Below are 14,493 nucleotides of genomic sequence, written 5' to 3' on the forward strand. Positions count from 1 at the left end.
TACCAAACATTTTAGCTATGCCTGTACCACTGTTTGAAACTATAAGCAATCACACCTTGACATAAATGCAAAAAATCATTATCCTAAGCAGAATGCTAGACTTTAATGCAAATTCCTGAGGTAACGTTTCCCCCCATAAACTACATCACTGTTTTGTCTTAAAATTGATTAAATATCAGAATCAGGACATTAATTATAGTCTGATGTTTAGTGTCAGAAGCGTTTATGGTTCAACAATGCTTCTTATTCTTTTGTACAGGAGTCAGTTATTTTACCGCAAATTCACAGCACATTATGAGTCAGAAGGCAATTTTTTGAAATGCTGTATACATGAAATCTGGCAGTGAGACTTTTTCAAAGTACTTATATTTGGGTTTATTACACTATCTTAGAATAAAAATGTGTAAACAAGTGCCCTTTAACTAAGCTTCACCAAACCAGATCAACAGGAAAACATGACAGTTCTTCAGTTACTAGGCTAGTGGATTTCTGTCACAGGCCTGCCTGGTGACTCATTTAGTAGAGTTCCAGAAGAAGGTGAATCAAGATGTGGCTAAAGATAGGCCTTAAAAAGTACCTTCTTGAGAGGAAACCCAAAGGAAAATGCAGAGCACCTCTGTATTAAAATTATCAGCTCCAAGACTATAAATCTTCAGTAAAACTTCGCAGATGTCAAAGGAAGCAGAAACTAGATTTATCCAGGGAATGTGCCTGCCATCTATTATAGCAACACTTTCTTTCAGATGTCACTAACAGAACTCAACTGAATTTGAGAGACCAAAATCTCATCTACTGACAGTGTTTGTCAAGACTGAACTGTAGTCAGCGAAGGGGGCATATACACATGCCCCCAGTTTCTGAAGACATTAGATGAAGTCACTAATGCATCACATGAATTAAATACAACAAATCTTCTATTTATCATATCTCCACTCTTCACTTTTATCCTACTAATTTGCCCCTTTATTCCCCAAAACATTATTATGAACATGATTATCAGCAGCAGCTTGAAAAAAGAAGTCTATCACTCCTCTAGAAGGAACCCCTATTAATGATCTCCAAAAGTAACAAAGCAGCATTTTCACACTGGCAATTGACATTCAAAAGAAATAAGCATTTAATTCTCATGTCACAGTCTTCAACTTCAACAAGCTCCACATGTGACGCAAGCTAAAATGAGAGAAGAGCTAGGAGAGTATTTGTTCTTTCCAGATGTTGGTGTGCAACTCTGGGACTGATAGTTTGGTTGACATCTGAGTGAAATCATCTAGAGCATTGTTTCAAAATTCCACTATACAGTAAATACAAGCTGTAGCCACATGCAAAAATTCATAATTTAAGAACATATTAATCAAAATACCTGCCAGTCACCACAGAAAAAAAATGCCCACAGAAAATTAAATACTATATGCTATGACATGCATGGCATGCAAGCACTGTTTACCAGAATTTATGACCCACATCCTTTCAAAGAGCTTGAAGTAAATAACATGAGACTTTTAAAAGCAGCAGAATGTGACTTGAATAACAGGCAATAAAGTTACGTATGATGTATTAATTTGCGGCATACCGCAAATTAAAAATAATACGTAGCTTCAAGGGACTAAAAATATCTGCAAAATTAACAAACTGCTATTTGTTTTATGATTGTTCACCATCTTCTTAAAATTAACTCATGCAGTTTGGCAAATCCTTGGAGGAAGATCGGCTGTGAACACTCAATTTGTCATTGCATAACGACAGGTGATAACATGGAATTAACTTTCTTTTAAAATGTATGAGGTGTATATAATCTACTTTATGTATTATTTATTTTTGTAGTTATCTCTGGTCTTGACTGAGAATCAATAAATAAATTGAAAATGTGAAATATTTTTATATTATCTATGTATAAAAATCAATATAGAACTATATATTTTATTCTTGTCTTGTGTTATCAGCCTGGAATAGATGGGCTAACATTTTTTAAGAGTACTCCAAAGTGAATGATTTTTTTAAGAGCCTCAGCTGATCGGTCTGACAGATAACAATGATATTTGCTGGTCATAACGCTTTTAATGACAAAGGACCTTAAGGTATCTCAGACACCATGTGCATATATCAAACTCTAAAATGCAGCCATCTCTGAATCCAGAGAAAACCAACAGCTAGTGATCACTACCCTGAAGAACAGCAGAGACTCAGAAACCATCCCAGCTGCACATGGAGGAAGACAAAATAAAACCAACCAAACAAACAAAAAATCCTGATTAAGTTGCAACTTTAGTAAGAGCAGGGTGATATAAAGAACTGATGTAAATGGCTAACATGCAGTCCTTCAGGCACAAGTTGTCACATGGCATAAGAACATACACCACACTGCTCAGTAGTGAAAAGGCAACTGAAGCCCACTTTGCCCCTTGATAAAACCAAGCCTGGTTGCTAGCTCATTCGATAACATGGCCTGAAAATAATTTTATGGTACAGACCATTGTTTCTTTGCTTGTCTGCTCCTACTTGTTTGGGAAGGCTTTCATCAGCCCCTCTGATTCCAGGCAACCCTTGGGAAACATTTGTTTACAAAATTCACGGAGCACTGATGAAAGGACGTAATTCTCAAATAACCAGGCACTAAAAGCATTACTCTTCTGTCCCCTTTTTCCTCCGAAACCTTCTCCTGAATCAGTTTTCAAGGCTGATTTCTGCAGGAACACGTTTTGGATGTCTGTCATCCAGCTTATTACTATTTGAGCCTGGCCTTCATATTCACCCAATAGGCCCTGATTATCTATGGGGAGAGTAAAAATCAACAAAGCAACTAAGAGCCTGAAAGAAATTGGCTAATACAGCCTTCTCAGCAGATCATAAAACCTAGTCCTATCCTGGGAGTCCGGTTGGAAATGGGGAGATAGGTCATGAGGAAATGGAATATGGCAAAACTCAAATATGAGCTGCTCTATCAAGAGGGGATGACTCTTACAGCAGGGTAAAGAATCCATCTTCCTCCTACTGAAGTCTCAAAACATACCTCCAAATGGGACTATTACACCTTCCCAAATTAAGTCCTTACTACTGCACAAAAGAGGGAAGATTTCTGGTTTTAAATTTTTAACTAAAAGGCCTTAATCCCAGATTCAGGTAAACAGTTCTTTTCAAGAAGAGCACTAAAGCATGCATTAACTTAAACTTGTGCTTAACAGCCACTAAAATTAACAAGGGGCATGCTGTCTTCATTGGAAAAAAAAAACACAACGAAACTTCCACTGACATAAGTGTTTTTCCACAACAGGGCCCAGCTTGCACACTTTACCTCCTTGTAAGTGGTATCTGAGCCCATACAATTAGACAACCCAAAGTTCAGACATTTGCACATCAAAATATACTTCTCATGGATAGCCTAGCTTCATTTTGATACCAGTGTTACATGGTTAAACTAATTCCTTTTGGTGCCTAAATTATTTGTCATGTACTTACTCTCTTTCCGGACATCAGCAAGTGCTGCATGAAGTTCTTCTTTAAACACAATTGCTTCCTTGGCAATTTTTTCCCCCTTGTCCAACAGATTCCAAGTGGCATCTTCCACAGAAGCTAGTAAGACACGAGCTCGTTTGGAACGGCCCTTTTTCTTACTAGAAGGATTCTGTGGACAGTTCACTAGTGTTGTAACCTACATTTAAAAGACAAAAAAAGACAATAGTGGTGTAAGTTCTATAATAAGCAAATTTATATTGTTCTCAAATTTAAAAAAAAAAATCAATTTATTATAGTTGAGAATAAGCAATGAGATTCCCCCTGCTTTAGACAGAGACAGGCAACTTCAGCATACATACTGAGAATGGGCAAAACTATTGAATCAAATTTGACAGATAATGTTACTTAATATGCCTCATCTTTGTATTCTTCTTTCTTTATGATCAAAGCAAAGTCAACAGAAATCTCACTGTTACATTAACCCTGATGCAAACTCCTGACACTGCTTGTTTTAAAATTTCCTCATAATAAAAAAAAAAAAATTACTAATGCTATCTAAGGAGGCTTCAGCCAAGGCAGGAATTCTAATCAGTGCTGAATCTTCCCATACTTCCATCTTAAATCTCCCAAGTTATCTGGTAGGTTTACTGCAGCTTTATCCAAATTATGTTGTTTAACAATGCACTTCAACATCCATAAAGAACTTATTTTTATATAGCATCCCACTCCACATTCCTCATCATCTGAGCACAGCCTCCACACTCCAACAGAATGTTTCTAACAGACTATTCTCTAAGTCATTGCTTGAGCTGTCACACTAAGGAAAGACTTATAAAAGATTTTAAAAGAGAAGTGCTATATAGATATTTTAAAACACACTTTATTTTCATTACGTTTACTAATGTTTTTTAATCCTCCTTCTATTCTGTTCTCTGTTCCAGAACATAGACAACATAATATTAAGTACAGATCTAGTCTTGGTGCTCAATGAACACGTTTTATATGTATAAAATCACTTCATTTCATTAAATGGCATTCCAATCAACAATATTGCATAAGCAAAGCAAAGCTGTGTATGAATTTCTCAGTCCAGCAGGCAAACTTAGCTAATGGCTGCAGTACAAGCTTGCGGTTTGAGCTGGTCTATGGAAAAGGGCTCCATTCACAGGTATATAATGAGAAGTGTGCTAGCTGTGCCCTAGCTCACCTTTAAATCTTGTTCATGAATTCACACACTTTCATGCTTTTCATAAATCAGTACTTCTAAAAGTAACTGACAAACATCATCCAGGAAGCATTTCTATAGACATATCTTTGAAAGAAAAAAGCACTGACCCCTACACCATTCATGTGGAATTTGGGGTGAAAAAGGAAGACCAGCCTCTTGACATTGACTGCTTTGGCATGTCACAAGGGAGACAGCAACATAAATCTCTGGCTCGGATTGTTAAAGAGGGCTTGGGTATTTTTCTGACTGTGGCTCAAAGAAAGTAAATGAAATTATTCATTGCACATAAATCAGCCAGCTGGTAGAGAATGCAGTGGGAATAAGAATCTTATTTTTACAAACCCTATAACATTATTTCTAGAGCATTTAATGCAGTTTCAATGATCATGTTTTTAAGAGTTAAAGATATTATAGTCTGATACTTCCAACAAGAAAGGCACAAAACATTGTAAAAAATTTGAAGCTGCCCCAAAAACCTGTCAAGTAAAAGACATTTTTAAAATGTCTTAACTATTTAATCACCATTCCCAGAAAGTAATATATTCTATTTCTCGGATTTTTACTGTAGTCTTCTTTTTAGGTAAATACTATTCTATGTACTGTTCATTCAAATGTTTTGGAGGAGGAGGAAAGGAGACAAAACAAATGGAAAAATACGAAAAAATCATCATTACTGCAAGTGAAAACTCTTGACTGTAAGACCCTTCATCTTCAGCATCACTGTCAGGAAATATCAGAGGCAGCTTCTGATCTCAAATACAAGTTAAAATTTGATAGGTAGTTCTTGGCTCATGGAGATTAAGGAATACAGAAAAACTATTCTGAATTCTCTAACATAGTATCCCAATGTTGAATGCAAAAAGTTCATGCAGATCCTACACAGAAATAATTGAACTACACAGTAGCTAATATAGTGTGCCCTTTTGATCCATTGTGAACACAGCTTGTACTGTAGTGGCAGAATACACAGTCAAAAATGATATCATTATAAGAAAAAAGACAGACATATCCCCATTAATCCTGCTCATACCTGGTTGCCTTTCCCAGTTATTAACACCTTCTTATTGCCATATACAGCATGTCTCCCAGCAATCAATGGAAATCATTGTCAAGAGGTTATTTTGTATCTCTGGGAGGAGCAACAGCATTGTGCTAGAGGCACAAGGTTTTTTTAAGTGAGATTTTCAAGCCCATATGCCACCACAGCTGCAAAGCTGAATCATGTTGTTGTTGCCTGTTACTGCCATTATTTATTAGGCTGAAAGGGTGGGATTTTTTGTCATGGTTATCCCAAATACTGAATTCCGAAGGAACTGTACAGCAGTTCTTCCAATGCTATATTCAGTTCCTGCCAGCCTTTACAGACAATCTTTTAATATTGCAGTAGTTAAGGAAACAATGTCTTTGTACCTTGAGTATCAAAAGATTTGGTTCATCTTTGATATTAATATAAAAATATTTTAAAGCATCAATCACAAAACATGCTTTTTTGTTTAAAATTTAGGTCAGTGTAACTGCAATCCCTAGACATTTGAAAATGCAAGACATGAACTCAGTGATTTAATGACAACAGCAGAACTCCCTGCTCACTGTTTCAAATCTGAGTCAGATGTTTGAGGATTAACAAAGTATTGCCCAAACAAATAAATACTGGTTAATCACTTTCAGTGTGCAAAACCACCAGTGTATGTTTTCTGTGTAAGCAAACTTTTGTCAGTGTGGATGACAGGTGAGAATAACTGCCTTTCAACTTGCCTATTTTTTGTCAGTGATGCAAGGGACTCTAAAATACATGGTTTCTACATATTCTGTAAAACTTACCTACCTCTTGCAGCCATAAACTTTCCTTAGTTCCTATGTATGTATAAAATATAAAGAGATGGAAGATGAGGTTTGGCAAGGAAAAGCTCTTACCAATATTTGCTTATGTATACATACACACACATAACACATATACTAAGAGTGTGTGTGTGTGTACACAAATATATAGAGAGAGCTTTATATACAATATCCAAAATGTAGCAAATGTACAGCTTATAAAACTTGCAATGATTGCAGAGCAAAGGCGGTTATGAAGTGTTTCCTGCATGAATTAATGAAGCTAGATTAATCTCATCAAGTCATATCTTTCAAAACTTTTACTTGTACGTAAATTCAAAAGGAAAAAAGTCTTATAATAGTTTACTACAGAAGCAAATTTATACCTAGCCATAGCTGTAGTCATTACATAGTATAGCAAAGAGATTAAACAGACTTCAGTCTCTGAGGATGAGATAAAACAAGAGGATATTTTCCATTACATTAATTGTTATATTTTGCACAAGCATGACAAATATTAGACATCAGCTATGCGATTGAAAATGCTTTATGACCTACTGATTGCTTCACACTAATTGCTCCACGACAGAGTGCTTCTCTAATAAAAGCCCAGAATTAAAGAAAGATTGTTTGTCTGAGCATGTACCAAATTTACGTCAAGGCAGCTGTCAGCTGAATGATGTCAATTTTGACAACTATCATTTTTAACATGCCAGATGCATTGATAGAGAACTTCACCTAAAAGCCTTCCTTTCAAAACTAATGTCCTCAAAGCACCTGGAATAAAATCAAATAAAGGCCACAAACAGAGAGAACCCCTTCTGGTGAGGGAGCAATTGGATAGGATTAAAGAAACTTTTCTGCAATACGTAGAAAACAGAGTGCTTTCCAGGGTGGAAAGCAGAAATTAGACAGTAGTACATCCCCATGGGAGTAGAGTTTATAAGGTTGGACACAGAGTCACACTAATGCAGTTATGCCACTTCCAACATAGGAGTTTCTATCTCTGCAGAGCCCTGCACAGCAGTATTTGAACTTACCACCCTGGATCAGGCCACTGTTTGGGATGTAAAGAGGGAAATGCAGTGAGACTGCTGCCCCTGCAATCCCCCAAACATTGTAATTTAGGGGCATTGCTTTATTCCAAGAATGGAGAACTTGCCAAGTCGGAGAGGGTTTTATACAAAACAATGTGTCATACTGTTTTCACAGTTTCAAAGTGATCAATGCTGCCAGTTGCAGATTGCAGGGAAGAGCGAGAATCTAGCAGTCATTTGCAAAGTTACTTCTACACAGGCTGATTTTGCCTTCATTTTCTCCCATATTTATGCTGTTAACCTAATGATTGGTCTAACAGCATAACTGGCTAGGACAGACTTCAGAGAAGCTCAAACACTTCCACTGCCTCTTTCCTACCAGAGCATTACAAGACTATTAAATAAATAAATTAGAACATAAATCTCAAAGTAAACTATGTTCAAGGCAGCAGCTGCTAAGTGAATCAGGCCAGAGCATAATACTATTCAATATTTTCTGTGACGGGTCTGATTCTCTTTCTAATCGTAGATCAGTTTTCATTTATTGCCTTTCCAGCATCTCAATCATCCTTCATTGACTATTAGTTTTAATCCCTGCTTTTGCATTTCAACATTTTTTCTGCCTCCTTCCCACTCAGAATGCAAGTTTCCCTTCCACAGTTCTGTTATGAAACAAACAAAGCATTAAGGTTGAGAGGGGGAAAAGACAGCCAAAATCATATTCTCTTTGAACCAAAGCATTTCCATTTTTAACAGACGTCAAGCTTTTTAAAGATGCTTGAGAAGAGCTTTTAAAAAAAATAGTAATTAGATAGTTTCTTTGTTTTGTTCTGGACCTGTATTTCTTTGTTTTGTCAGGTTTCTTTGATCCTGCAAAACTCGGGCCAAAATTTACATTTCTTCATCTCCTCTAAAAATACCCACAGTGTTGCAGCTGCCTGAGCACAGTCTGACCTGCAGGTATACAAGAGAAGGTATTAAAATGCAGTCTATCAAGACATCTGTTCCTACTACTCTGAAACTAATTTTATAATCCATCCACATATGATGCTCCAGCTTGACGACTTCCCACAAACCACTGAACTGTTAACTGAGGTTTTATACACCTTCAATCACACCCAGGCAAAAATAAATAAATAAAGGCAGACAAAATGAGTGATAGGCAGCTCAGTTAATAACAGCTGGAAATGAAGTAATGATAAAAAGAAAAGGTTACTTTCTGAAGAAAAGAATCTTCCAGAAGGGACAAATGAGTAAGGGAGGAAAAGATCAAGTCAAAAATAAGAGAAGACATTTCAAAGATGATAATGAAAAATAAATAAAAGAAACTGGATGAGTTAGGGAGAGGCAAAAGTTTTAAATGGGGAAAATACCATTTTATTTGTTAAAGAGAAAATTATTTCAATGAATGAACTGATTTTTAAAAACAACTTTTCCTAGAACTGTTATAAAACATGATCAGCACCTCTTCGCTTTTCCTAACTTTTAGAGCACATACAGCACTTCTGGAATAAATAAAGGACTTTTCCACCGTGAAAGTCCAAATAAACATAATAACCATCACACCAAACATACTCATCATTTTACTGTCCTCATCTTTCCTCTCTGTATTCTTCTTCCTTCCAATCATTATGTGCTGCCTCTTTAATTATAATCTGACTGTTCCCCTGTATCTGGACACCACCCTTTGGCAAGCCCAGGAAAACAGCATGCAAAGGACTGGTTCCCAGGACAAAGAAGGAAAGATGTCATCAGAGCAGTGCGTGTGAAAAGAAGTGCATTCCTGGAATAACAAAATTTACCATGTACCTAAGTGGCTGAGTGCAGTCAAATGAAGCCCATGAGTTGTACATGAACAAATATTTTTTCCTTTACTATCTGTCCAAGTACAATAATAATTGTTTCAGTCTTATTTAAAACGATTTTATTTATCTCTTTTTTAAAAATATAAAAGTTGCAAGTTGAAAAAATGGAAAAAATAGAAAACTTGGTAGATATATCCTTACCTCTTTTTAATAAGCCGTACACCCCCAATTCTTACATGTATATAAACAGAGTAACAGCCAGAGTACAGTATTCAATCTGGCTTTGCTCTCTTTACCAAAGGTCATCGTCCCAGTATCAATTTTGTTTGTTGATTGTTAACACAACCTATTTAACAAAAAGTTATTGTCTTGTAAGAGGCATTACTCAAAGAGCTTGGAAAGATCTTAATCATGCAACTGCTGGAACTACTTCATAGCCATTATACCTGACCATCTTCACAACCTGAAAAACAACAAAGTATCCTTTGTACATTAGCAAGTGAAAGAAAATCCTGAATGAAGTCACACCTTTCTGTACCTACACAAACTGCAGCCAGAGCAGTGACTGCCACATAAACATAACCTCAGGCACCAGGAAAAGAATACTAAATAAGCAGTGTACAGCTGTGACAAGTAGTTTGATCTACATCATCTTGGCAATGCTGAAGGACAGTGGCATCTCTGTGCTATGTGTAATTGACTAATTAAATGCAGGTACTCCAACATCTTTGTTCTAAGTACAATGAAGAGAAAATTCAAAATAGCTTGAGTTTCAAAATAGAAGATGTCCTTTGTGTTCTTTACCCTGTAACATATTGCTACAGAGGTCTTTTAACACTTTCTTAGTTATACACATTATTTGCAAATGAGGCCAGATCTTTAAGTGGGTCCTTTCCATTGTATTAAAAAAGACATTTCTAATCCATGCCAAATATAGACATAATGAGAGAATCTTTAACGCACTAAGCACTGCATATTTAACCAGTGAATACTTGAAATAGAACTGGAATATGCAGTAAAATTGCTGCTCCTGAAAAGAAAGTTTTATCAACAAACCTGAAAGCATTTTTTAAAATCCCTAAGTCCAAGTTTTCTTTAGTTGGAAGGAAAAGTACTAAAATAGGTTTATCCAATATGCAACAATTGCACTGTTCTTAGGGCGTCTCTTCTAAAATGCAACAGAATGCAATTCTTTTCAAAATTCAGATAAAGAAACTCACCTACAGATTTCAAGGCTCTTCGTTTCCACTGTGTCCACTACTTACAATATGAAACTTTTCATGTGTTGGAAATCCGTTTGCAATTAAACATCCACTAAATAATACTGTACAAGAGACTAGCTAGAACATGCAACACTTGCTATGATATACTGTGTAGCATTTGCAAAAATGGAAGTGATTAGATGAACAACCAAATCTGGAAGAAGACAGATCCCCCTGGACAGTTTCTGAGCCAGAGTAAACTACAAGTACAGAAGAGCTGTGGGTATGCCTTTCATAATAGTGTCCTTAGCCAAAGTTCTTCAGCCTTATTCCCTTCCCTCTATGGTTATCCAATTTATTTTCTGTAATACTAAAATACCTGAATTATCAATGGTTCCAATAATTTCTCCACTGTAAATGTCTGGATGTGCAGATCCCGAGGATCAACTTTCAGTTTAATGCTTGGCACTGTTGTTGACATTTCACCTAGGTACAAAACAAAAAAAAATTCAATAAGCAATTATTAGCCATGACTGCAAGTCTCATTGCCCTCTATCAGAGCCCAGAGACTGCCTATGGGAGTACAGACTTGGTTCCATAACAGGCTTAGGATTTCAAGAGATAAAATTAATTTTTCTGATTCTTCATTTCTAAATTGTGAAAAAAATATGCAGATACTTGCATAAACTGTAAAATAATAGATTTAAAGTACATATAATTCCTTGTCTTCTCTTCCAGATTTCTAAATTGACCATATATTAAAATATACACAAGGATTATTGCACTGGAAGACCTTTGAATATAAGTTCTCTAGTAGTCAATAAAAGGGAGCTTTAAAGCAAAAATATGTATTACATTATTGAATTTATCACAAAACAAAAACATTAATGCTATGTGCACAATACCTGTATCTTATTTCATGTGCCAAATTACAGTGGTCATAATAAACACTTTAAGCACAAAAATATATACAGCAGCCCTTACAAGTCCTGGCATTTAATATAGCAGGAGAAAGTGAAATATTTAGTTATTTTACACCCTGTAATAACAAATATTTTCTAAGTGTCAAGACAGATTAAGTCAAGAGAGCCTATTACTGAAGTCAATAAGATGGAAGTAAAGCTAAGTAAGGTCTTTAAAGTGAATAAATCATTCATTAGGACCTTGATCCAAAGTCCACTGATGTTAATTTAAGGGTTTTCACTGAGTTCACTGGGCAGTGGTTCAGGCCTTTAGCCACAGTGAAATGTGTGTGTGCCAACAAAGAATTATAACTGTGCTTTAGTAGGAATGCAACTGATTATTGTCCCAAAATAAAAGACATTTTAAATTTTCCCGTAACTTAACTTCCCATAAAACATAGCTCAGCAAAGCCTTTTGAGCCAATAAAGACTTCAAACACACAAATAATGGATATCTGTCCTTTTTAAACAGGACTTATTACAACCGTTGCTGCTGTATAATAAAGTAATAAGGTACTGCAATTGTGCAGGCTAAGAGATATATTGTCACCTTCCAGTGAACCTAGCATTGATTTAATACAACACAGTAGGTTTAGGGTTTCTATAGCAAGTTGCGTGGAAATGGATCCGAATTGTTTATCACAGAATAGTTATCCACATTTCACTTGCAAGCAAAGATAATATGAATTATAATTAAATAATTAATGTTAAAGGTAATTTAGGGTTTTGCCATTCTTAGTAAAGGTTATACAAGTGCCAAGTTCATTCTTTAATTACAAGCTATACTAGTTGCAGCCCTAAGTTCCCACAGACTCAGCTGCATACAGTCAGGTGATAGCATATGTAAAGAACTGATTTTTCAGTTTTAATTCCAAGCCAAAAGATAAAGAGAACAAAAATTTGAGGTCAGACTGACCAGAATTACACTTTTCCTTCCATGGAAATTAATAATAGAAAGATAACTCTAGAAACGTCAATGCAAATTATTTGGCCATATTTTACACATTTAACTTTTAGATACTTGTAACAAACCCCAAGGAAATAAAATTTGAGACTCCCAAAATTGCCAGTGCCAGCGGTTCTCTTTCTGTCCAATGAAGCAGTAGGTAGGATACTCCCACAGTTTTGAAATACTCCAGTTTAACTATCCCTCTGTTTGAAGGGAAATGAGCCCCATCATCATTCACTGCTTCAGAAACAAGTGGTGGCTCCTAGTCAGGAAAAGGACTGCAGCCCTTCTGCTAGCTCAAATTGTTATGTATCCTCCCTCACGTGATGAAGTTGTAGCTATGCAAGTGTACAGACCACACCTCTTACTCACAAAGCCTCATTGCAGCTGTTACAAAGTCCTTTGAGGTGGATGACTCAGTATCTTCTGCTGGTTCTGTTCTACTCAATGTAAAATACATATTTACCCACTGAGCTCAGAACAAAACAAGCTGAAAACACAGCATAGCTGTAGAGGCTGGTGGTTAGGGCATGCTCCCAGAAGGCAAAATATTTTGTTTCTAAACTTTGCTTAACTAATGTTTTCAGAATTTCAGACCAAGGACAACCACAAGAGACAGAAGACATCAAAAGTCAATGAACTCAAAATATCTGCAAGCATATTCAACATAATAAATGTCCTACTGAATCAGGTCAACAGTCCATCTAGCCCCGTATGTTTGTTATGGTCAGACTATCAATTCTTGATAATACACTGTATACGCAACAAAGCTGGAAATAAGGCAAGTTCTTTCCATCTGCTGTTTAGTGGAGGAATCACTAAGAGACAGCTTCACAGTCACCCAGAGGGCTTCATACAACTACAACTTAGGTCACCATGAAAGTGCAACACCTCCTGGTTTCTTTATATTGTGTACATATCCTTGGTGAGCTGAGCTCTGCTACAAGAGCTTATTCTTACAAGCTCAGGCCAAAGACATGCCCACTCTGTACTCACACAAGCAGGGTTTTTTTTACTTTTTATTTGATCTATAGTGATTGTTACTGTTAATACCCATTGATTCTTTCTGTATGGAAACTAAAAACAAAAATGAAACCAATTTCTCAACCATATAATTCTTTGGAAATACACTAAATATATAATGTTGTAAGTAAAGTCTGCAAACCTCAAGAGTGAGAGATCTAGTACAAAATGCAGTCTCAAAGGGCCAACACCTATTAACTGCATCATTTTATTGAACAATGAACATTCAGAAAGATTTTGTGTCTGCAAAGTACATTAAAATTCAAGCTTTCTTATAGCTCAACTATATAGTTTTTTCCAGCAACATTTGCTATACTACCAAGGGAGCTATCATGGAAGCCAGGTTCCCACCGACATTCAGACCTCCACACAATCCCTTGAATTAAAGATAGCAAATACTAACAGGAGATCCTTTTTAACCTGCTACAGTAAACTTTCCTACAGTACTAATAACTTGCTCTGAAAGCCACAAATGTCTGTCATTCGCATCCCTGCTCTTCTCAGTTAGCTTCCCTGCAGCTCAGTTAGCTTCCCTGCAGCTTCCCTTCAGCTCAGTTAGCATCCCTGCTCTTCTTCAGTTAGTTACTTTGCAATTTAATACTTAATTCTTAAACTGCCTCTCCCATAATAAAACAGTAGTACGTGCACCTTTGGTCGATTCTGCAGTGTTGGCAAATAGCGTGTCATGCCTGTGCCTGTCAGCATGTTGGTGCAGCCTATGAACATACAGCAGAGAAGCACTCACGCTGCTGAAAAGCTGTTTCTGCTGTGTCCACCCCTGAATCAAAAAGCCTTTTAATTCAAGAACATATTCTCCTCCAGCTTCACTGGGATTGCATCAAAACACATCATTTCACACTCTTGAAAAGACAGATTTCAGACAGACTTCACTGCAATTCACTGGTTCTCTAAATTTTTGGCCAACATTTCAGTGAATCTGCCTTTTATTCACATTAAAAAAAAAAATCTTTATGATATTGCTGGTTCATAACCCTTATCTTTGACATTTTAACAAGCCT

At 36.3% G+C, this 14,493-nt stretch overlaps 1 protein-coding gene across 2 annotated transcripts in view; it reads right to left on the minus strand.

Moving 5' to 3' along the window:
- The window catches only part of CTNNA3 (catenin alpha 3), a 555,174-nt gene extending 544,148 nt beyond the window's left edge, over positions 1 to 11,026 (minus strand). The window contains exons 1-2 of one of the 2 annotated variants that reach the window (XM_075505306.1): positions 10,920 to 11,026; positions 3,454 to 3,646 (exon numbers count right to left, since the gene is read on the minus strand). In XM_075505306.1, the coding sequence (XP_075361421.1) occupies positions 3,454 to 3,646; positions 10,920 to 11,021 (295 nt within the window). In that variant the 5' untranslated portion in view covers positions 11,022 to 11,026. The remainder of the gene's footprint in view (positions 1 to 3,453; positions 3,647 to 10,919) is intronic. The other variant, XM_075505308.1, reaches the window with a different exon arrangement.
- Between the last annotated feature and the right edge of the window lie 3,467 nt (positions 11,027 to 14,493).

This window comes from Mycteria americana, chromosome 6, assembly GCF_035582795.1.
Source record: "Mycteria americana isolate JAX WOST 10 ecotype Jacksonville Zoo and Gardens chromosome 6, USCA_MyAme_1.0, whole genome shotgun sequence".
In the NCBI taxonomy this organism is placed as follows: Eukaryota; Metazoa; Chordata; class Aves; order Ciconiiformes; family Ciconiidae; genus Mycteria; species Mycteria americana.